The 25,215-nt window shown below is 46.5% G+C and overlaps 1 protein-coding gene across 9 annotated transcripts in view; it reads right to left on the bottom strand.

The window, feature by feature from the left end:
* The window catches only part of FBH1 (F-box DNA helicase 1), a 49,749-nt gene that overhangs the window by 19,988 nt on the left and 4,546 nt on the right, over positions 1-25,215 (bottom strand). For 3 of the 9 annotated variants that reach the window (XM_042944770.1, XM_042944771.1, XM_042944769.1), the window contains 13 exons: positions 15,088-15,689; positions 12,401-12,531; positions 12,160-12,295; positions 10,695-10,885; positions 8,220-8,312; positions 7,782-7,876; positions 5,869-6,037; positions 4,930-5,152; positions 4,065-4,152; positions 3,894-3,980; positions 3,057-3,193; positions 1,028-1,127; positions 815-936 (listed from right to left, as the gene is read on the bottom strand). In XM_042944770.1, the coding sequence (XP_042800704.1) occupies positions 815-936; positions 1,028-1,127; positions 3,057-3,193; positions 3,894-3,980; positions 4,065-4,152; positions 4,930-5,152; positions 5,869-6,037; positions 7,782-7,876; positions 8,220-8,312; positions 10,695-10,885; positions 12,160-12,295; positions 12,401-12,531; positions 15,088-15,624 (2,109 nt within the window). In that variant the 5' untranslated portion in view covers positions 15,625-15,689. Of the gene's footprint in view, positions 1-814; positions 937-1,027; positions 1,128-3,056; positions 3,194-3,893; positions 3,981-4,064; positions 4,153-4,929; positions 5,153-5,868; positions 6,038-7,781; positions 7,877-8,219; positions 8,313-10,694; positions 10,886-12,159; positions 12,296-12,400; positions 12,532-15,087; positions 15,690-17,844; positions 18,001-23,403; positions 23,494-24,296; positions 24,627-25,215 lie in introns of those variants that run through there. The other 6 variants (XM_042944765.1, XM_042944764.1, XM_042944767.1 and 3 more) reach the window with 4 other exon arrangements.

Here is a 25,215-nt window from a genome sequence, read left to right as displayed (position 1 = left end):
TACACTATAATTGCAATATGTAGAAATGCATGTCTATAAAGACAAAGACATATGTAGCAAACTGAGAAGTAGTATCTGAAACACTGAGATTAAGGGTGATTTTTTCCCCCTTTAACTTCTAAAACTTCTGTAACTTGGCTATATAATCTTTATCAATAAAAAAGAAAACTGAACATCTTTTGATTACGATTCACTGACTCTATTTAGTGAGGACCTACACATAGTAGGCCCTCAAAAACACTTTTTCATAAAAGGAGCGAATGTCTTTTAGTCAGCTAACTTTGCCTCCAAGAGTTAAAAATGTCGCACACGTGTCACTTAATCCTAACTTCCCCATGAAACAGGTAAAGGAAAGGCATTGTTTTTGTCTCAGAGATGGAGAGAACGAGGCACACAGAAATTGTGACTTGCCAGAAGCCACGCAAAGTTAGTGACAGAACCAGAGCTAGAACCCAGGTGTTCACACTGTCTACACTGGAGCCCGCCAGCGCTCCCCAGCTGTGTTGGCAGCTCACTCGTTCTCAGGCTAATGAACAAAACACACACACTCGCAGGTAGCCAGCTGGCGGCCTCATTTGCACAGCCAAGATGAGAAGGGCCTTAATTTTTCAAGAAGTGGAAGGAAAGGTCCTCAGTCATCACTGAGTGTTTATAGGAACGTCCGGCTCACATAATCAGAACAGCCAGGGGCAAAGACTTTGGTCCCGGTGCAGGCAGTGCCCCAAACTTGCATAATAATCCTAATTAAGTTGACGGTTTTCATCGGCTATGTCTGTTTCTGAGCATGAAGCAGTCAATAGAAATTTACTCTTACCCCAATCAAATGTATCCTGGCAGGCACTTCTCCTTCGGTCACCCGCACGGCCTCATCAAACACATTGGCATTGGTCCGGGACAACAGGGCCACCTGCCCCTTTGTGTCACCTCTAATGCCACCTTTTGGGAGAGAGTACAAACTGTGGCAAATCCAAATAAACAGGAAAACTAATTTTTGTAGCAAATAAACAGAGAGTAACCGAAGCCTTACTCTGATGGTTTCCTCCGACCAAAGTCTTTTTCCTTACTCGCTTGCAGACATCCAAGATAGTAGCTCCCACATAAGCTATTTCTACACCAAATCTAAAACTCTGCGGGAAAACGACAAAACAAAAGGAGTCAACAACCCCTCCCTGAAGTACGTTAGCATGTTTCTATCACCACCAAGTCCCGGCCTTGCCAAACCCAACCGGTCACCCCCGACACCCGACCTGGAAAGGGGATGGGCCGATTCCCCACGGTAAGCCCACTAGGACTGGATGGAAGAATCTTAACAACCCAACCATCGCTGACTTGACTTCAAGCTTTCAGAATTGCATTTTTCCATCTCGAACCTTCAGGCTACCTATTTTTCTTTATTCCTTACCCCCAAATCCACACCTAGGAAATTCTCCCACCATGGGCTCTGTACTATTTTTCCCACCACGGCTACCAGCTCCACTCAGCTCAGCAACCCGAGCTTCCTGCTTCACCCCCTGGGTCTCTCCCTCCTGCTGCCAAGCGAGTCTCTATGCCTCTGACACATGACTCTTGCCCCGCACACTTTCATCGGGCCACACCCTGGCCACAGACACGGAAGAGCAGCACGTGAAGGAAAAGGTGATGCGTGCACTTTCAACATCCGTCACAGCCTTGATTCCTTTTATTCCCCAAGACCAGTGGAAAACTTTTAAGCAAATCTACCCTTCCTTCCAAATCAAATCTAATGAAAACGTGTAAACTACACAAAAGATGGAGGGAGGGTGGGGGGGCTTCTCCCCTTGCCTCGGAGACTCCCTAACATTAATTTAAAACCACGGCCCCACGCGGCCGGCCATCAGTAGTAGCTTCCCTTCTCAAGCATTCCCTGCACCTCCCTGCCTCCGCACACGGCAGAACAATTCTCCACCCTTCAAAACCTGGCCCCATACCCAACGCTTCCTTGATCACTGCAACTAGAAAGACACCACTTGTCTCCAAACTCCTGTATTTATGTATGTATTGCCCTCTTCCAGGCATTTATGACTTAAACACACTACTACGTGCTTCGGTGAACGTCCAGAATGCTGTCGAAGGAAAACACGAGACTCTGAACAAATAATACTTGGCTGCTGCAGAACCATTCGGCGTGAGCCGTGCCCCAAAATCTAAAAATAAAATACCCGTGAATCCATATTGATGTAAACGACTGAATAACTAAGTGGGGGGAGAAGATAAAAATCTTCTTTCCAGAAGAAATCTAGACAGGTACTGGAAAAGGGAGGATCATTCGGGCTTTTTCAGACAACCAAGGACGCCACCAGTTGTCAGGCTGGTGGTGGCAGACAGGCGTTTTCCAAAATTTTCCTTTCACTTGAAAGCAGGGGTTTTCTCTTTGGCAACAAACATTTGTCAGCTGTTTTCCTTGAAGTCACAGCTCCCTCCGTTCATTTTTGAGAAAACGCCAAACACCCAAGTCTGTCAGCCGCTCTCTCGAGTCCCAGCGGCGCCGCACACGACAGCAGGCCGCTGAGCTCACAACCCGCTCACAACAGCGCCCGTGCGTCAGGGCGGCACCGTGCGTCAGACGCGGCCGGCAGGCACGCTCGGGCGTGCAGACGCACCTTACTCGCCCTCTGCGCTTCGTCACGCAGAATGCTGGGGACGTACCCAAGGGCCAGCAGTCAGTGACGTCTGCTGCGTCACCGGGGCACTCTCGAGTGAACCGCTTGTTTGCTTTACCCCAAGGGCGTCACAGGGAAGAATACGAAGACTGCCAGCACCATTTGGTGCCACCCCCTCGATTCACGGGAAGGCGCCGGCAGTGCGAGTGAGAACACGGTGACAGAGGCGCGTAACTTATGCAAACAGTTGGGACTCCGCAGGCCCCCTGAGCAGCACACGGCACCACGGCGGAGAAGCGAGGATTTGCTACACGCCCTGCGCCCGACGGGAAACCCTGCGCGGTGCCTGGCGCACGGTAACCAGCGGAAAACGAGGCTGGGGAAGCGTCATGCTCGCTTATATGGTTCCGGGGACTCGGAAGCAGAGAGAGCGCTTACCTGTGTGAGATAGAAGACGTGCGTGTGAGGGACTGTAAACAGAGCATTGACCGCACCGCGGAAGGTATAGATCTGTTGATGTGGGTCCCCTACAAAGATTTTCCCACATGGCTGAGACAGAACTATGTTCATGATAGCTGCAACCAATAAGAGGCACGGTAAGAGAACTGAAGGATGCCAACTCACAGAGCAAAAAGAAACCATATTTACCACAGAAAAAGATGAAAATGCTTTATGAAACTAAGCCAGGGCACTCTGGACAACAGGGTTGTCTTTCCCTGCGGGATACGCAGGCAATGCAAAGAAACAACTGTATCGTGGACAAGAGAAACCGTTTCTAATCCTAGGAATGCAGATTATTTTTAGTCCCGGATAAGTGATGGAGTCTAAGAAACCACATTGGCAAATAAAAAAAATGAGACAAATTGCCTTCTCTCTGATTATAACCCAAAGCTCAGAAAGGACCTACAAAGTCACACTGTTTTCTATCAGCCACTTGAAAACCACACAACGCAAACTTTCCACTCTGAGCTGACTGGCTGTGCCCACTCAGCAGGAGTCTAGGACCTGATCGCCTGATGACCTAGGCTTAGTCAACGTTTTAAGAATAACCAAAGCAAAACATTTACAGGAAAATAAATTTGCTCTCAGTGGGGGGAAGGACAAGTGCTGGAACCCAGAGTCAAATAATGAGGGATTTCCGCATGACTAAATTATCATCTGCTCCTCTTCTTTATGACAAATGAGAATCATCAACTTATTTCACATGTCCTCTTACATAATCGTGATGTTGTTTCTATGTGTTTGAGACTACTGATGTCCTGAATAGTTTATCACCTGGGGTACAGTCCTGGGCCTCATCCACAAAGATGGCGTCAAAAGAGGCAAGCAGAGGCTTGCTCAGCTGCCAGAGTTTCAAATAGCCTAAAAGAAGGGAGTAGCAGGAGTCAGAACCCGTAAGTGGAACAGTCACATTTAACAGATGTGGAGATCTGGGAACTGGCATACCATCGTGAGTCATTTGGTACGCCTCTTCTTTGCATTCCCCCAGCTTCCGCATGTTGTCCCAGAGTCGGCTTGCTTCAAGGACACCGTTCTAGAAAGCAAGTGATATGGCAAGTCACGGTTTAAGACCCTCGAAAAGACACCTCCTGAAATCACTTTCATTCCCATATACAGAGGTCAGAGCAAAGGCACCATCACAGCACGGTGAGCGGCAGTCACCTAACCTCCCTCTGGCTCCACGATAGCCTTTGGACAACGTCAAGTGCAGAGATGAGTAAGAAGCTGGGGCCATACCAAGCCCAGTGACAGAACATCGCTCAAAGAGCACAAGATCTGTGGGGTTGGGGGGGGGGGGTGGGGATAAAGAGCACAAGATCTGATGAACCAGAAAAAGCTGGACTAACTCTCTAGATTTATGACTGACCACTAAACCATACAAAGAATGGCTAATAATTAAAAAGACAATAAAAACGAGAAAAGTGATTCCCGATCTGTAGATTCTACATTCAGCAGACCCACTCACTACAAGCTCTCATAAACCCTGGGAGGATGCCACTACAGCAGAGGGATCTGCCGCCACAGCAGAACCGTGACAAAGACCTGGTCCGGGCTCCCGTGTCCCTGTGTCTGGGTGGGTATAAACCTCATCTGGCAAATAAAGAGGACCAGTGTGAAGATAAGTCTGTGAGTGCGCTTCACAGAAGACACCGCACACCTCATGGCTATCGAGGCAGGCCTGCAGTCTGACCCTCCACCTGGACTCCCTGCCAGCAGGTTCAAAGAAACGGAAGATAAGCAGAACACTGGATCATGTCAGCTCTGCTCATTTGTCCTAGACCCGTAATCTGAAAAACAGTTAGATACTCACCAGCTTTTCACTCTGTTCAACCATGACTCTCTGTCCTTGGCTGTTCTTACACCAGATAGGCACGTGATCAATCGTCAGCTCTTCGTCAGCCGAGGCAAAGAAGTTTTCTAAAGTCTTACACACGAGCTTGGCCCTTATGAATCCACCTTTCCCTTCAGCAAGGACAGAATTGACCATGAAAGGGGTCAACTTGAAGAGATTCAATTTCTTCTTTAATTGGTACCTGGAATGCATACCCCAGATAAACAGTATTTGACTTTACTGGTAACATGGGATTTAGTGTCTCTCCACTACCCCAACCCCCTTCTCTACAGTGACACCACCTGGCCACCTGGAGTGTCACATATACATGAGGGGTAAAAGAAAAAAAAAAAAGTTAGAGAAGTTTAACAAGGTCCATGTAGGATTTGAAATGGCTTCACCAGGCTTTCAAAAATTCTCACACAATAACCAGAAAGAGGGAGTGGCTCAAGGCAGACACTATTACTCCATGGTGTGGACCAGACTCCAAGAGGTCTGGGGGGACACTCGAAGCTCCCTGAAGCCTTCACGTCTGATGGTATGCTAGTTCAGAGGCCCCCAGGAGGCCTGGGCGGAGTGCACTTCAGCTGAGATGTCCCCCCTCCTCAGCCAAGGGAAACATGTCAGTCAGGATGGTGAAAGTCTGCACTTCAGACAAGTCATTTTGACTTTCTGTGCCTCAGCTCCAGAAGAAGGAGGATGCTCACCTCAGTAAGACACTAGTCTTTGCAAACAATATATTTTTACAGGGTAAAAGTAGAAATCACTAAATATCTTTGTATTCCCTGCCTTTGAATGGAGAGAAAAGCATTAAATTTTCTTAGTGCCGTTGTATACAAGTTCATATGTAACCATGATGATCACAATGGGAAAAACAGGAATTAGACACAACAATGACGGTGGCGACGCCATGCTCACTTCCGCCCGACGTGTCCATAGGCCATGGAATGAAAGGTTTTGCAGATGACATTGCTGGGGAAGACTAGCTCGGCCTGCTTTGCGATGCTCTTGTTGAATGTCACATACAGAAACCTGCTCTCAGACCACTTCTCAGCATACTTGACCAGGGTAGAGGTCTTCCCGGTGCCTGGGGAAGCCAAGAGGAAAGGAGGTGACCCTCTGACCAGGAAAAACTGTTCCGAAGGATGTCCTAATCAAGTCTTATCCATGCTTACCTTGCCTCTTGCCTGACACCAGACAGTGACAAGTTTCTCAATACTGGTAAAAACTAAAAAGGGTGCAGTGCAAAGAGGAGTGGATTCTAAGCCAGACTGACCTGGGCTGGGATCATGGCTCTGGCAGGTTCTAGCCGAGCACCTGACCTCACTGACCGTCACTCTGCTCCTCAGCCATGTGTGGGCAACACTGACTATGTAGGGTCTGGCAGGATAAAGATAACCATCAAAGATAATCCCAGCCGAGAAGTTCAGGAAGAGTAGCTATTGCTGGCGTAGGCATCAGTAATGCGTCAACAGCAAGAGCACGCAAGAGAGATTCAAGGATGCTTCTGGCCCGTTCTGAGCTCTCTGGTGTGGCCTGCCTCTCCACCGTTCACTCAGTTATTCAGTCACCATTCACTTCACAAGTACCTATGAGCACCTACTGCATGATCAGCTGTATGCTAAACACTGGGAGTATGTTAAAAAAAAAAAAACAAAACATAAAGCAAGGTTCCTGTATTATAATCTTGTTGGGAATACAATACTAACACAGTCGAAACAATTAGAACAAAATGAAAGTGTGACAACTCAGTAGACCAAAAAAGAATATGAATTTGGAAACAAAAAAATCTCACCTATAAAAGAAAAAAAGAGTAACTCTTTCCCTACCTAACAGGGCTACTGTGAAGATTAATGACACAGTGTGGAAGTATCTATAAAATGTCTGTGTTGGCTATACTTCTTATATAATCAGGTACCAAACAGTTAATACACATGATCAGTTGCTGTAAGAGTTCAGAGATCACGTAGGACTCAAATGGCTACAGAAGGCTCCATCAGGAAGAAACGAAAATGACAGAGTCAAACACAGCAAAGAAGGGGGTGGGGGGGGAGCGAAGGGGAGGGGAAAAAGCATGTTCTGAGGAAGAAACAGATCCAGCTTTGAATTCTACCTCCTCCACTTATTTATTTAACCTGGGGCAAGTCATTTTAATTTTTCTGAGCTTCAAATCCTTATCTATAAAACACAGATAACTAACCAGCCTTATGGAACATTGTTAGGATTCAGCACAGTGCCAGGCATTTGATGAATGGGTGCTGTTGTTTACAGTAGGATATTTAGGCAGAAAAGCAGCAGGAAGGAATCTCAGGTAGAGAAAACAATATGGGCGAAGGTTCAGACAAAAGAATAACCAAGTACTTTAGGAGACTGTAAGTACAATTAATTGACTGAGGCAAGAAAATGACAGACAGCGTATTTAGGAATGTAGGTTAGAATCAAATGGTCAGGGAAGCTCTTAGACTTTACCCTACAGAAATCAGGGAGCTACTGACACAGGACCTGCCACTCCATGAGCCATCAGTGACCGAGCATATACAATGACAAATGACGAGCTGGGTCAATCCTGGTGGTATCTATCCCACAAACTAATTCCTATGAACTATTTGTCCAACCTAGAACTCCAGTGTGGATGCTCCCTGGATTTAAAAAAAAAAAAAAAAAAAAAAAAAAAAAAGGCAAGCATTCCCTAACAGCTGCTTCTAAAAGTATTTAATTGTGGGAGTTGGATAAGAGAACAAGGGAAGAAATTCTGGCAGGTAACAGGGAAGGGGGTGTGGGGATAAGAGGCATGAACCTGACTGTAGTCCACGACTGGCGAGCTCCCTTACCTGCAAATGCCATAATCTTTACCACCTGGAGGGGTTCCATCTTGTGGTTCAGAATCAGCTGTTGTTCCTGTGTGAGCTGGATGGTTGTTTTCTTGCTATAATCATTACAGAAATTAGAAAAATAGAAAGGAATTTAAAAGACCAGGTGACGGACCGTCACAAAGCAAACCGGCAAATCGGAGAAACAAAATTAACCAAACAAAAGGCCTTCCCCTTGGGGTGATAAAAATGCTCCAAAGCTAGCTTATGATGTTGGTTGCACACTCAGTAAATTTACTGAAAGTCACTGAATTGTACAATTAAAACGGGTGAGTTTTATGTAATGTAAAATATACCTCAAGGAAGCTGTTAAGACAAAACACCTCTCCTCCTTAAGAAAGAATCGAGACTAGAAGATAACACACACACACACACACACACACACCCCTATACACATACCCTGGCCAAACCGATGGTTCCTCTTTAACTTCTGCGGCCTGAGTACAGGAATTCTCCTGAAGATACAGGCAATAGAAAATGTTGTAGTGAATCCTAATAGGGAAAAAGCAGATTTAGAGATTTTCAAATTAAGTCACAATCTATATCTTGTTTTCCACAGATGTATTTAGATTCCTTACCATTTCTCAAAAGAAATACCTACCACCATTTTATGGAAATAAAAATAAAAACTAAAAATAAAACACTTTAAATATACCTAGAACTGACCAAAACACTCGGAAAGCACAGTTCGGGAAAGATGCCTGGCTCCAGTGTGTAATGGCAAAGGAGAGAGACCAGGACATGTTCTTTGGGGAACAAGTCACTAGCTATGACCCTAAGAGACAACTCAACACAAAAGCAGTAAGAACCAGCTGAAAACAAATGTAAATTCTACTCCCAGCAGTGAGATTCTTGTTCAGAATCAATTTAACATCATCTTATCTTTCTGAGACTCCTTTGCTCTTGTCTCTGCTTCTTGTAAGGTGATCACTGGTAGAGAAGCATGGAGAACATTCTATCTTTTAAGGGCCCAAAGGAAGGGTGCTACACAGATAACAAGATATGATTACCAACGACTGAAAACAAAACGGCCTCCAAGTCACCACAAGGGGCCAAAGATGACACAGGGCACCTGCTAGAGGCCACTCCAAAGTCTATGTTCACACCGACCCCAGACTTCTCTCCCTCCATCACCAGCTGCCCACATTTAGTGCACCACTCCCTGCACCCAGAGTGAGAAGTGATCTCCAAGCAACAAACCCCTTTAATAACATGACACGTCAGTCTCCAGTATTATTATCTCCCAGGTAAAGCAGGACGAAATACAGAAACACAACAAAATTCAACACATCACACCCTCCATCCCTTATCTCTGTCCTTGTGAGCATGGAGGTAATTAGCAGGTTCGAATTTGCACTTGAGAACATGATTCACCATTTGTGTATTTGTCTCACCCAAATTAATCATTAAACTCCTTGAGGCGCCTGGGTGGCTCATTCAGTTAGGCGTCTGACTTCAGCTCAGGTCATGATCTCACGGTTCGTGAGTTTTGAGCCCTGTGCCGGGCTCTGTGCTGGCAGCTCAGAGCCTGGATCCTGCTTCGGATTCTGCGTCTCCCTCTTTCTCTGCCCTTCCCCCATTCACACTCTCTCTCAAAAATGAATAAACGTTAAATTAAAAAAAAAAATTATTAAACTCCTTGTCCCTTGGTGTGGGATACAACGTAAATTATGTTCAATGATGAAACTTAACTCAGAAACACAGCGTATACTCCGACATTTCTGGAGAATGAATGCTCCATCCGACGGGGCCACAGCTCACAGGGCACCGCCAGCCACGCCCATGGACTCCAGAGGAAGGAAATCCTCTCTGCACCTTCCGCTTTCCCGGGACAGGTGCATCATCACACCGCCTGTCTCTGGGTCGGTGATCAGGGCCCTCTGACCACTGCCCTTCACAGCTTGGGTTTCATCCTGACTTCTCACCATGGCCCACATCAGCTTCCCTCATCTGGCCACTGTCGGCCTCACATAACCATGTACTGGTGTCCTTATTACAGCCGTCCACACTAGACTGCGTCTGTTCCTTGTAGACACTAACTTCGTTCCCGTCTTTGGGCCCTGAAATGATCTACTCCTTCTGCTAAAACATTCTCCCCTCAAATCTTAATTCAAATGGCCCAGCCCCACCTTGGCCTTCAGGTTTCCATTCAAACGTTACTTCCTCAGAGAAGCTTTTCCTCACCCCACGTAACGCAGTGTTCCCCGCCTCCTTTGCCCGCCCCCCCCCCCCCAGGTCTTTTTCTTTGTACCACTTCCCGCTCACTAAAATGTCCCTGTTGAACGCATCTACTTACGGTATCTGGCTCCCCTCCCTAGAACACACAGTCCACGGAGGCAATGATATTGGCTGACTCATTCCCAGTGGCATCCCGGAGGCCTGAAAAACTAGCTGACATGCAGCAGGTGCTTAAAGTTTGCTGCGTCTCTCCAACCTGGCCTGTGTGCACCTGCCGGCAAGCAAAAGCAGGACGGTCGCTCGGGATCAACAACCCACGCACTAGAGGTGATCAGGCAGGCAAGACTCGGCCACGATTCTTACGTCCTGCCCCAATAGACAAACGGAGGAACCAAATCCTAATGCTTTCCTAGGAAAATCTGGCCACTCATGAACGAAGAATTCTTTTAGTGAGGGAACTTTCACCTGAGGCTTCTGGAGCCCTGACCGTCCACTTGCCTCAGTGCCATGTCCCACTCGAACAGCGCTTCCCATCGCAGAGCACCCTTCCCTGCCTCGCCACGCGGGACTCCCACACTCCCCTCCCTTCACGGCTACAGAAGCGGGAGCGGGAAGGCGTGCTCTTGGGCTGGAACCCGCAGCGAGCATGGGACCTCTCCCCGCGCCCCGGCCTCAGCTCTGCCTCCCATCGTTTACCGGTTGCTGATGTTGATCCCCTTCTCCCTCATGGCATAGAGAAGCACGGCGATACAGTACAGGGTCTCCGTGATGTCTGGCATGGTCACGGTGGAGCCGGGCCGCCTGAGGCAGAAGAGCAGCTGCTGGATGTCATTCACACTGCTAGAGAGGAGCACGATGGCCGCCACCAGAGCCCACACGTTGACACCCTGCGAGGGGAGGGGAGAAAAGACCCAGAACACAATTACTAAAACCACGGCACACAACCAGTGAGGAAAGCCGAGCCTGGGGTTTGGCTGCCATCTCGAATGGCCCGAACTGAGTGCAGGCTTCCCACACGGCATTTGGGGAACCATGGGAACCTTTTCTTTCACCCTAGACTCCTTTCTTCTCACCACTTTTGGATCTGAGTTCTTAGTTTTCTCCAGTTAGTAAACATTACTAGAGGACCTAACGTAGGACCTTGCATACTTGCATAGAGAGGACGCTCTCACCTCCCCACCATTCCTGGCCCAGCCAGTACAAGCTCTCAGGTCCACAGAGACTCAACAGGGTCCAAGCAAGCACACATGACATGGGTACCCGCTTGGGAGGCACCACGGAGCAGAGACACAAAAGGAGACGGCAATCTTTAGGGGAGAAAGTCAAGACTGACAACTCTCTGGCACTAAAACATTACTACTACTTACCTCGTGTTATTCTTTAATAATTATTAAACTTTAAGTTAAATATTAAGTAAATGATTGACAATGAATCATGATGGACACGGCATGCCGTAAGGATCTAAGAAAATGTTCACCAACACGGAAACGATCAACCCTAGACGTGGGTCTTTCTCATTCTTATCTCGCCACACATCTCTTCACTCCAGCCAGCCGGAGAAAGAAATCTCACTCCACCATCACCAGCAATCACTTCAGCAAAGCCAGAAATGCGCACGGCTGGATCTCCACCCATCTGCTGGTTGCAGAATACAGGCTGAGGTTGCACGTAGCTTCCGAGAGAAAATTTAAGAATTCCTGATCTAGATAAGGAGCCACAGGACTGAGTCAGGAAACTGAAGACTATTTCTAGCTTCCCACTGACTCATGAGTGTCTGTAGTCAGAACCTTAATTTCTCTCGTCCTTTCAAATAACCCAGTTGTTGGCAATGAATGGGCTACCTTGTAAAGAAATCCTTATTAGCCACAGCTTTCAGAGGCCAGATGACCACTTTCTGTTGAAGATTCTTCACCAGGATGGGAAATCAGATAAATGCTCTTAAAATTCCTTCATCATTCCAAAATGACGAATCTATAACAACGTGGTCTGTTATTTCCATAATGGGACCAATGAAAAGACTGAGGTTTCAAAGCAGAGATCAAAGAAAGATTCTGAAAATAAATCTAGAATGATCTTCAGCCAAACCCAATCACCAATACACTTCTTCCAGTGAGAAAAGGCGCTGCGTTCGCCAGCAACTCCCCACAGCCACTTCACTTACCGCAGCAGCCGCGTGGAGATCGGGGAGGTGCTGACGCACGCAGGCCTCTGCCTCAGGGAGCAGGAGGTGATCCCTCAGACTCCACAACGCCCGTCCGGGATCCACGCTTGGGGAGCACTTAGTGGTGGCTGTATAGCTGTACGACATTCACAGCAGAGTCGGTGAGGAAGGTGACCCTCAGCGCTAACGCATGGGAAAGGACTTCAGAGACGGCCTTCTTCCCAGAATACAAGCAACTCACCGGATGAGGTTGAGCACACACAAGTCCGACTCCTTCTCTATACCGGAGTTCAACAGGATGCCATCCACTTTGCTCACAGCTTGCTCTTCATTCATCAGGTATCGGTAATACAGCTTCTTCCAAGGAATGAACTGAATAGTTTAAAAAAATCCAAAATAACACGCAGGCAATGGCTACAAGACAGCAGATGAAGCCACACACATATAAACAACCTTCTAACACTTGAAAAGCACTTAGAGGGGCGCCTGGGTGGCGCAGTCGGTTAAGCGTCCGACTTCAGCCAGGTCACGATCTCGCGGTCCGTGAGTTCGAGCCCCGCGTCAGGCTCTGGGCTGATGGCTCGGAGCCTGGAGCCTGTTTCCGATTCTGTGTCTCCCTCTCTCTCTGCCCCTCCCCCGTTCATGCTCTGTCTCTCTCTGTCCCAAAAATAAATAAAAAAAAAAAAAAAAAAGAAAAGCACTTAGAGCTCACAATTCAAAAGCTGGGCAGGTAGGGTCGAAACATTATGCACGTTTTGGTTGGAAACCAGGAGAACTGGGCCCTGGTTTCAGTTCCAACACCAACTTGATAATAGAATCCAGGGAAAGCTGATGCTTCAATTTCCCTTATCAGGACACTAGTACCTCTGAGTTTTAGAGAAGACCAAATAATATGAGAACCATGGCTGTACTAGTATCAGACAAAAATAAAGTCTACGTCAAACACTACTCTGAGAGAAAGAAGGGGATTACATTAAGATAAAAGGGCCAATTCACCAGGAAGATAAAACAATCATAAATATATATGTGCCAAATAACAGAGCTCCTAAATATAGGAAACATAGACAGCAACATAATAGTCATAGAGATTTCAATACCCCACTCTGCAAAAGGAACAGAACAATCTCAGAGCTTGGAGCCTACTTCGGATTCTGTGTCTCCCTCTCTCTGCCCCTCCCCTGCTTGAGCTCTTTCTCTCTCTCAAAAATAAAGAAACATTAAGAAATAAAATAAATGCCTTTAAAAAAAGAGAGAGAGATTCCAATAGCTGAATCAGAAATGAGGGAGGGGACATTACAAGTGACATCACAGACATCAAAGGGCACGAACAATTGCACATCGATGAATTGGACAATCAAGAAGAAATGACAACCTAGCAAGGCTGACTCATGAAGACACAGAAAATCTCCATAGACTAATAATAAGTGACTGAGTCAGTCACCAAAGACCCCCAACAAATAAAAGCCCAGGACCAGATGGCTTTGCTGGAGAATTCTCCTGAGCATTAATTCTTTTAGAAGAATTAATATCCTTTCTTCTCAAACACTCCAAAAAAACTGAAGAGCAGGGAGGACTTCCAAATGTATTCTATCAGGCCGCCATCACCTTATAGGAAAGCCAGAGAAAGTGTGAGCCACAAAAACGAAAGCTGTTACAGAAAACTGGAAATAAACACATCATGTCATTGTTAGCAATGATAAAAACAGCACCAGTCTGATATTTCATGAGGTGAGCGTAAGCCAGGATATCTTTCCCCAAATCTTCCCGAGCAGAATGGACAAAGCCCTCGCTTATCCCCATCTGTGACTCTTCAGTTTGCGCTGGAGACATCTCAATTTAGTGGGTAGAAATACTAGGTCATAAAACAGAGTTCCCATCTAAAGGCGGAAAGACCAAAAACAAGTGGGGGGGGGGGGGGGCAGAAAGACAGTTCTCAGAAAGGAGACAAGACCTCAAGCAAAGAATGAAGCAAGGGCGACATGAAATTTCCACCCAGATCTTGCATGCTTAGAAGGAAAACGTACTAAGTCTGGATACGTGCATCTCTCACTAAATGCCTAAATTTCCAAACTTCGCTACATTTGAAGGCAGAGTTCATCTTCATTTCTGTGGTTTATCCGCACTGGCTAGTCTAAGGGACATATAAGCCAAGCAAAACATACTCCCAGCCCTCAGGTTTGCCCTTGAACCTGCACCTGGGACGGAAGAAGGGTACCTAAAGCCCAAGCAGAAGGGCAGGACGAAGTGAGCAGCAGGAAGTCTCTTCTGAGAGCACGGGCTGCCCGCTGTATCAGCCTCAAAAGGGACACTGGGGTGATTCCGCGCAAGACTCATTTATGAATCACCTACCGTGTGTAAAATACCATGGGCACGGTACAGAATGCAAAAACAAACAGGACCAGAGCCTCCCATCCATGAGCCAACAATGCAAACGGAAGAGGAAGGTTTTCTAAAACATAATACAGATGAGATAAGCCTCAGACAGAGGGAGAGACTGCTACAGAAACACAAGGAAGAGAAAGTACAAGATTTCCATTTCACTTTCCAAGGAGTGAAGCCTCGAAGACGTCAGACCTCGAAGGCGTAAGACGCGAACAAAGACAGGAGGGGCCCTTTCCACGGGGTGGGGGTGGGGAAGCGGCTGGACCACCCAGTAAAGGGTGAGGAATATGCAGTCGACACTCACGATGCAGAAAGCTACTTGGGGAGAGAACACAGGCCTATGTTGAGAACCGAGCAAGGAGGCTGCAAACACATAGGACAAACAAGGAAAGCCTTAAAAGCCCCCCGGGGAATCTGGATGTTATTCTGCAGGCAAACAGAAACCACCATTTCTGAGGCGGCACAAAGATCGGAGGCACACGTTAGGTGGAACTAATCCGCGTGTTTTCAGAGAAGACCTCAGAGAGCCACGCGTGCTATACGTACCAGCGGATCGCTGATGATCTCCCTCCAGAAGTGGCACACTAAGCTCACGTTCCAGTAGAGATCTTCCACAGGGAGGAAAGCAAAGATGTGCCTCAGGACCTCACTGGGCAGGCTGCCCATGTGGCTCTGGGGTTCCTGGCAAGGCAAGGTCCCCAGGAGCCCATAGTAAGAGTCAGGAATGGGGTCAGGACCGACGTCTTCCACTTCCTGGCTGGGTTCTCCAGACTCCGCAGAGGGCCGGGACACAAAGTCCTCTGCTTCCTGCCTGGCTTCCCGGGGTCTTGGGCATGACAGGAGCGAATGATGCCGTGGTGTTTTCTTAGAAGCCCCGTCCCACTGACTGGTCCCTGTTGCCGGATTCCTCTCGTCCTCGAAGGACCGGGACCGCTTCCTCGCAGGCGGCGCGGACCCTGACGAGCCCAGTCTGGCTTCTCCATCACCTTCTCGAGGCAGGGCACAGTTGCTCTCCGCGGCAAAGATCATTTCCCCCTCCGAGTCCTTAGAGGTGTCCTGGCCCACAGAATTGCTTTTGGCCATGTCATTGGTGCGCCGCTGCTGGCCAGCTAGGAGGAATTCAGTGCCGTACCTTCGACATCCTTGACCTGTATGGAAACCCAAACAGGATGAACAAGAAATGGACAGTGACCGCCGACCCACTGTGGACCCAAACGAGACCGGCTACTTTTTAATTAACGTGTATTAACACAGAGAAGAGAGGAGGATAGGTTTAGGTCGAGTGATTACATACATGGCTTAATTGAAAAAATATTTCCATGTGGCTCTATCATATAGTCAGACACGTACACAGAAAGAGACAAAGGCCAGTCTCTGGCTGGTCTGAGGACCACATTCCACCTCGCAGTATGTACAAACTGAACACCTGAATGGACAGACAAAAAGTCAACAGCTGCTCACGTGGACACACCCACTAACAAAAACTCACTTCTCCTGGCTCGCTCTTACAACAGAAAATCTAAGTTTGCATGAGTAGAAAAGGCTTCATGTTATTAGGAGTCAGGAAAACCTACTCTTTTGACTCAGTTAAAATCCCTTTATGTTTTTTTCTTCCTGTGAAGCGAACATATTAATTTATCTTAAAATAAAAAGAAGGGAGTCAATATCCTTTTCATATTATCAGAGCGGTACCTAACCTAGTCCATGCATTTATTCGAGAAGTATGTATGCAGCACCTGTGATTCTGAGACAAATAGAAAGTGACACATGAAGATAAAAAAAAAAAAAAAAAAAAGGAAAGAAAGGGGTGCATGGGTGGCTCCGTCGGTTGGGTATCTGACTTCGGCTTGGGTCATGATCTCATGGTTTGTGAGTTCGAGCCCCATGTCAGGCTCTGTGCTGGCAACTCAGAGCCTGGAGTCTGCTTGGGATTCTGTGTCTCTGACTCTCTCTGCCCCTCCCCGACTCACACTGTCTCTCTCTCTCAAAAAATAAATAAACATTAAAAAAAAAAAAGTGAACCATGGAATATACAGTCCCTGACCTCCCAGATTTTTAGGCACTTAAGGGAGTCCAAATGGTGATTTCACACATCACCGATGTATTTTAAACCCTCAGCAATATATACAACAAAATACAGGATTCCTTCCTGAAATGGCTGTAGCCAGAATTCTTACTTTGGAAAATAAGAGAGTGGAACAAAACTAGATTTAGCCTTAACAGAATTTATAGAATTTAATATTTTCTACGTTAGGTGAAAAAAAAGTATAACTGATTCTGGGGCAATCTGATAGAAACCCAGAGTTTAAAGTCGATAGGTCTGGGTTAAATCCCGGTATTTTCCAATTGTGGGATTCAATCACACCAATATCTGGAGAGACTGCCACATGCTGAGTGCTAAAACTCTGCACGGAAACATAGACATGATAATGAAGTCTTTGTCAGCGAAGAACTCACAACACAGAGAAGCTGACTGAATATACACAAAACAAACAAAAGATCACCACTGGGTTTAAACTGCCTCATTAGTTGGTTACGGCAGTTCCAAAAGTGATAAACAACATCAGACAATATTTAAAGATGACTAGGTAAGATCTGAGTTGGATTCTGAAGTTAAATACATCAAAGGGAAATAATGCAATCAGGATTACACTAACAGGTATTAGTAACAAAAGTAGGGTTTCGTGTGGCATAGAGAGGGGTAATGAGAAAACCAAACTACCAGAAGTAGAACTTGCATGTAATTAATAAGTATTGGGTGATGGCCAAGTCTGAGCCTGCGTCCAGGATGATAACAGGGGAACACTTCGCTGCAGTGGCATGACAGAAAATGGTACTCAAGAATATTAACTTGATGATGTATTTTCCAGTTGATTTGGAATAAAACCTAACGGCATGGAGACAGGTTACTGCAGCAACCCGGGGACAAGGGGACAAAGGGTACAGCCTACCATGAAAGCACTAGGTGAGGGGACCTTCTGGAGAATACTAATGGCCCCAGCAGACTTACTGACGGACTACTGAAAGTCAGGAAATCGCAGTGGTTTGACGCTGATGCACGTCTTCTGCCACGCTGTGATTAAGCAAGCTAACGGAATTCATTCAGCCACGTTTTCCTGGGGCTTTTACCAACCATATATAGTGGATGGAGTTTTCACGGAAACTCACAAATAATGAAAAACGTGTCAAACTATTGCAACGGGACTACAAAATAACAGCAGGGATATTTACAAACACCAGGAGATACTCAAAGGCCACACACGCTACAGATTCTGAAATGGGAGGTATTTTGGGAAGACATACCCCTAGTCCCTCTTTTTGTTCTGGGTCTAGGATAGAGACCGTGGTTCGGGTCTCTGTTGGTCCATCTTTGACCGAAGGGCTGGGTCACAGCCAAGTGACTCCGAGCCAAATGTTGGCAGTCGATGGCTGTAAGATGCTTCCGTTTAAACCGTCTCACTGTTTTGTACCAACAGGCAGAAAAAATGGGACACTCGTTAGTTATCACCAACTCTACAAGCTAGCCAGCAAATTATACTTAACTTCCAGAACCACAGTCACTGTGGACCACCCCAGCCAGCCCTCTCCTTCGTCCCTATATTCCCATCAACTTTCAGTCATTTTACAGTTTTCTTAGCATTTCTTCCTTAGAATTTAAGGAAGAACCCGAAAATAAGATCCTAAAATGATTCTTTTTATTTATTATACCTTCTGAAAGCCCTGCTCATGAACTGTTTATTCAAAAGGAATTTACCACTAATGGATAAATTGAGATCTGGCATCTTTTCCTTGACTTCAGCCAGGCCATTGATGTTCCCATAATAACCATAAATATTTCAGAGTTGGCTACACCTTTGCAAAAATAAACTCATTTGTCATCCCCTGTGCATACTAGCTTCTCTGAGTCCCAGAAGCAGAACACAGTGACTAATGAAACAGTCACTGTAAATTCCTTGAGGGGACCACGATGTATGCCTCTCCGCCCCCAGAGCATGTCAGTATTGGCGTTGATGTAGAAGACAGGAGCAAAGCCCCCAAGTAGAAGAGAATCGGATACACTCTGGAGGATCTGCAGAGGAGGAAATTTCATACCCTCCCTTAGCAACGCATCACAGCACCAACTGTGTCCCAGGGGTATTGACATTAGTAGCTTTACATTAATCGTTTCCCATCAGGATATTATTTTCATGTTTAGCCAAGACTTCATGCTTCTGTATCTGTTAACACATAGAAGATCTAACTACCTCCTTATGGCATTAGATAGAATAGTTAGACTACTGTTCAGCATTTTGATTAGTTACATTTAAAAAGAAAGAAAAAGGGGAGAGAAAAGACAGGAATAGATAGGACAGAATTAAAGTTGTCCTTTCCAGAAGATGGTCAAGAAAGAAGAAAAGCGGTTTTCACAGGTCCTAAAAATACTCATGTAAATCATAGTGTCAAATGCCAGAAGCTCACTCAACGTTTAAGCATGAAAATGTCTAAAACCAAGTCACTGAGGAGTATAACTATAGCACAATTTGTTTGTTTTTTTTATCATTAATCCCCCTTGGCCCTTAACTTCTTCAGAAATGATCCTTCCAAATTTCAGTTCATTCTTTGAAGGCTTAACAGAAGTTTAAAAAAAAAAAAAAAAAAAAAAAAAAATCTTGGGCAATCCCTATCAAAATGACACCAGCATTCTTCACAGAGCTTCACAATCCTAACATTTGTATGGAACCAGAAAAGACTCTGAATAGCCAAAGCAATCCTGAAAAAGAAAACCAAAGCTGGAGACATCACAATCCCGGACTTCAAGCTGTAATCATCAAGACAGTATGGTACTGGCACAAAACAGCCACATAGGTCTGTTTTCAACAGAATACAGAACCCAGAAATGGACCCACAAACGTATGGCCAACTAATCTTTGACAAAGCAGGAAAGAGTATCCAATGGAATAAAGACGGTCTCTTCAGCAAATGGTGCTGGGAAAACTGGACAGCGACAAGCAGAAAAATGAAGCTGGACCACTTTCTTACACCATACACAAAAATAAACTCAAAATGGATGAAATACCTCAATGTAAGACAGGAAGCTATCAAAATCCTAGAGGAAAAGGCAGGCAAAAACCTCTCTGACCTTGGCGGCAGCAACTTCTTACTAACAGGTCTCCAGAGGCAAGGGAAACAAAAGCAAAAATGAACTATTGGGACCTCATCAAAATAAAAAGGTTCTGCATCGCGAAGGATACAATCAGCAAAACTAAAAGGCAACTGATGGAATGGGAGAAGATATTTGCAAATGGAATATCAGATAAAGGGTTAGTATCCAAAAATCTACAAAGACCTTATCAAACCCAACTCCCAAAAAAAGAAGAAATGGGCAAAAGACCTGAATAGACACTTTTCCGAAGAAGACATCCAGATGGCCAACAGACACATGAAAAAATGTTCAACGTCACTCATCATCAGGGAAATACAAATCAAAACCACAATGCGATACCACCTTACTCCAGTCAGAATGGCTAAAATTAACAACTCGGGCAACAACAGATGTTGGCGAAGATGCGGAGAAAGAGGATCTCTTTTGCACTGCTGGTGGGAACGCAAGTTGGTGCAGCCACTCTGGAAAACAGTATGGAGGTTCCTCAAAAAATTAAAAATAGAACTACCCTATGACCCAGCAACTGCACTACTAGGTATTTATCCAAGGGATACAGGTGTGCTGTTTAGAAGGGGCACATGCACCCCAATGTTTATAGCAGCACTATCAACAATAGGCAAATTATGGAAAGAGTCCAAATGTCCATCGACAGATGAATGAATAAAGAAGATGTGGTATATATATATATATACAACGGAGCATTACTCGGCAATCAAAAAGAATGAAATCTTGCCATTTGCAACTATGTGGATGGAACTAGAGGGTATTATGCTAAGCAAGATAAGTCAGAGAAGACAGATATAGAACTTCACTCCTATGAGGAACTTAAGGTACAAAATAGATAAACAGAAGGGAAGGGAAGCAAAAACAATACAAAAACAGGGAGGGGAACAAAACATAAGAGACTCTTAAATACAGAGAACAGAGGGTTGCTGGAGGGGTTGTGGGGGAGGGGATGGGCTAAATGAGTAAGAGGCATTAAGGAATCTACTCCTGAGATCACTGTTGCACTATACGCTACTTAACTTGGATGTAAACTTAAAAATAAATTTTTTTTTTAATCTTGGGGCACCTGGGTGGCTCAGTCGGTTAAGTGTTCGACTTTGACTCAGATCATGATCTCATGGTTCGTGAGTTCAAGCCCCATGTTGGGCTCTGTGCTGACAGCTCAGAGCCTGGAGCCTGCTTCGGATTCTGTGTCTCCCTCTTTCTCTCTGCCCCCTCCCCCACTCACTCTGTCTCTCAAAAATAAATAAAAATGGGGCGCCTGGGTGACTCAGTCAGTTGAGCATCTGACTTCGGCTTAGGTCATGACCTCGCAGTTCATGAGTTCGAGCCCCGCATCGGGCTCTGTGCTGACAGCTCAGAGCCTGGAGCCTGCTTCGGATTCTGTGTCTCCCTCTCTCACTACCCCTCCCCCACTCTCGCTCTCTTTCAAAAATAAACATTAAAATAAATAAGCAAATAAATAAAAACATTAAAAAAAATAGCCTCATTCACGCTTAGAGGCAAAAAATGAATGTGAGCTGTGTCTATATTAAAAAAATAAAATGTACTTGAAATTTTCTACATTGAAAAAAATAAACTTAAAGTCTGATTATTCTCTTTTTGTATGTAAGCAGGACTTTACCACCTCTGCTCCAAACCCTTCATATAACAAAAGTCAACAACCTAACCATTTTGCCTGAATGGGGACCTGTGGTCTGACTGGCAAAGGAAGGTAAAGAAGGAAAAGAAGGTAAACGGTAAAAAACAGTAAAGGTGAAAGAAGGTAAAGCTACAGTGCGCTTTCCAGAATACTGACAAATCCTGGCCCCCAATTTGGGTGCTCCGTGTACACCAGGTTCAGCTGCACAATTCCAACCAATAAGCCCACTAACACTGCCCACCCCAAATGTATGACTGAGTTTGCTTTTTTAGCAATTCAAATATCCCCAATTGTTTCAGAGCCGGCAAATAGAATGTCTAGAATTAGAACAGGAGATAGGAACAAAAAGTTACTAATAGAGAGTATCTTATTTAAAGAAGGTGAAGGTCTACTGCCAAAGTGGCCTGGAGAGAGGGGGAAAGCTGTCACAGGTAAAGTCACAAAAGAATAAAAGGGACATCAAACCACTCGTATCCATACGACTCAGGGCCTTGGGGCCAGCTCAGACGTGCTCAGCTAACCGGTACGAGTCAGGTAAAGGAAGACGTCCAAAAGGCAAGAGACACAGAACCAGTTCGAACACCGGGGTCAATCAAGGGCTTAGATGCCCACCCAAGTCTACAATATACCCCTAAATTCAGCTTTCAGAAACTTTTTAAGAACTTTTTTTCAATGTTTACTTATTTTTGAGAGAGAGAGAGACAGAGCATGAGTGGGGGAGGGGCAGAGAGAGAGGGAGACACAGAACCCAAAGCAGGCTCCAGGCTCGGAGCTGTCAGCACAGAGCCCGACGCGGGGCTCAAACTCGTGAGCCTCAAGATCATGACCTAAGCCAAAGTCGGACGCTTAACCAACTGAGAAACCCAAGCGCCCCTGGAAACTGTTAAACCAGACAGTAGCTGACAGCAGGTGTGTATAGACGAGGTACTAATACAGACGCCACTCACCCTGGAACTTTTTCTGTAAAAGTACCTGAGAATGGCTTCATCCCAGCCTTCCCCAGCTGACTAACTATAACAACGATGCCATAATGAGAACACAGAGGCACTGATAATGACCATCAACCAGGTAGTAATGCCTTAAACACATGCCCAGGAGTCAGACCGACAAGAAGTGTGCTCCAAGCAGGTAAGAAACTAAGTCTTTCCCGCTACTGTACCCTCTGCACACAGCACCTGTTCAACAGCCACTGAGGGTGAAGGAGGAGGAGAGAGCAGGGGAGCGGTTAGGTTGGGGGGCACAGGACCCCAAGCTCCAAGATCACTAGGAATTGGCCACAGAACTGCCTGCATGTGGAACTCAGCAAGGGCAGACCACACAGGGGGGCCTCCTAAAGGCACTGCCCCAGACAGACAAGAGAACATCAGGAATACCCAAAAGGAACTGCTTGTGGAAAAGCAGACAATATGGACAAGGTAGGTATTTATTTTGTAAAAATACGTCAGAATCTTAAATGTTTGTGGAGAGAATAAAATGTCTGCAGAAACCTTACAAAGGCACAAGAGCAGAGGAAAGACGTTAACAGGTATGAGGGGAACACGGTGCCCTGCTTCCGGAGGGTTCTGGTATATTCCCGTGTATTCTGGCGTGAAGCCATCATGGAGGAAGCTACAGTTAAGAGCGGCGGTAGGAGCAGGGCGCCTAGGCCAAGAGATCTGGCTTCTGGACATCGCCCATCTGAGATGGCGTCCCCTGAGCCCGTGACTGCCTGCCTGGGAGCCAGAGCGGACACTCTGACTGGACTGACACATCACAAATTACTTGTCGGACTTCAGCGAGAAGTCAGAAAAACCAGCCTGTTATTTTCTCTGGCCCTCAGATCTCGGAGACATGATGCGCCTTGACCCACCGCACTGAGAGCCAGCAGCCCCGTGTCCGGCTACCCTGGAGTCAAATCCTTGAACTAAAGGGCTGTGTGGCACCTTCTCAGATCCGGAATCGGAAGACCCCCTCCGCCTGGGAGGGGCAGTAACCACCGAAAGCCTTGACTCCCTTATCCTTAAAAACGGCAATACGATAGCCTGCCACGCTGAATGCACAGGATGGCTGAGGCCCAAATGAGACAACGTACAGGAAAACACTTCATGACGTCCCATCGAGGCTGACGTGTGAGGATGAGAGTCCACCACACCAGGGCGTCTCCTGAAAGGCCCAGGATCCACTGTAACAGCAGGAAGGTTCTTGTGAGAGGGTAAAAAAAAATACCAGAGCAAAATTCTAATCACCTCTCCATTCTCATTAACAAGCCAGCGGTTCAAATATAACTTTTCGAAACAGATGCTCAAATGCTGCCTCCTCCTCCTGAATCACCCGAACCTCGCGGCATGCCTCCCTCCTCTGACCGGCAAGCGCGCGATGCTCCCCTTATTGTTCGAAGCTGCTGGAGAGTCTCTAAGGAGCACAGGTGGAGAGTGCTCTGTGACAAGCTCGCAAGGTTAGGCCCGTGCCATAGGGGTCCCCTGCGTACCACAGCAGGCGTCTGCACCCCTCTTGGGACCCTGGCACAGTGACTAACAGACATATCATCTCCCTCGTGCCAGGACAGGGAAAGACTGAGAACGTACGAAAGCCGTTTTGTCACACAGAACTCTGCCTGTTCCTACACTGCTTTTTCTGTCATGGCTTTCGTACAGCCTGACATGTGTCCCCAACCCCCACTCTCATGGCCCCCCTTTCGAGCACCCACAGCTCAGACCGCGAGCACCTCAGGTTCCCACTCTCTGCTGTCTGACTTCAAAGCGGTGATTACCGGGAGGAATTATGACCTTCACCCATCATCCAATCTCTGCACAGATGCCATTCTGTCCTGTGCCAGGCCCGCTGACAGAGGCTGGACCCTCGCCAGCCTCCCTAGAACTAGTTATTCTCAACCTCTCCTAGACTAGCAGCCCCTCTACGGCTGAGAACCCACTGTATCACCTTATCCCTCAAAGTTCTGAGGACAACTCCTTGCAAGTAACAGACCTTCCAATACTCGATGAATGAGAAACACGTGGCTGTGGTTCCTCAATCCTGTTTTCATCCGTCGGCTTCACTCCAGGATCTCTGCTGCACGACAAGTCACAGAAAGCGGGGTGCTTTTGGTTTTGTGGCAAAGACAGTGGTTTCTCTTCTTCCTCAGTACACAGCTCGTCTAACACTCCTCTGTCTCGACCACGGCTGGGATGTCACCCTGACTGAGCTGAAGCCAATGGCACGTGAATAAATGGGATGGGTGCCGGGGCTCCTGGCTGGCTCCGTAGGTTAAGCATCCGACTCTTGATCTTGGCTCAGGTTGTGATCTCGCTGTCTGTGAGTCCGAGCCCCGCGTCGGGCTCTGTGCTCCTGGCACGGAGCCTGCTTGGGATTCTGTCTACCCCTTCCTCTGCCCCAACTCGTGCTTGCTGTCTCATTCTCTCTCAAAATAAAAATTTTTTAATTAAAATTAAAAAAAAAAAAAAGGGGGGGGGGGACGGGTTCCTCTTCCAGGTCAGGACCACAAGACCTCTCAGGCTTACTCCTCCATTCTGTGCCCCTCTTCCAGTTAATGGAGAACTGGACTCCCTAGGGCATCCTTAGAAGCCCCAAGTTCAAAATGGAAGCATTTCCAGCAGCCTCGGTCCTTGGATGACTGCTTTAAAGAGTGCCACCCCATCTACCACTCTCCGATACTTACACACACACACACAACGTGGAACCACCTCAGACTGTTAGAAGATGGAGAAATGAACTCTGATTGTCCTTACATGTTTGGACCTGTCACTGCAGCCAAACCTACTTTAACCGGTCGAGGATCATCGAAATTAACATGAAGTACTTTCTTTCTTCTTCTACATTACTAACCAGAAATGATAACAGAAAGTCCTCTAAAACTTGCAGGTTACAGACCTCAATGGACAAGATG

Source organism: Panthera leo, chromosome B4 (genome assembly GCF_018350215.1).
Source record: "Panthera leo isolate Ple1 chromosome B4, P.leo_Ple1_pat1.1, whole genome shotgun sequence".
NCBI classification, from domain to species: Eukaryota; Metazoa; Chordata; class Mammalia; order Carnivora; family Felidae; genus Panthera; species Panthera leo.
This window is presented reverse-complemented; position numbering and strand designations above follow the sequence as displayed.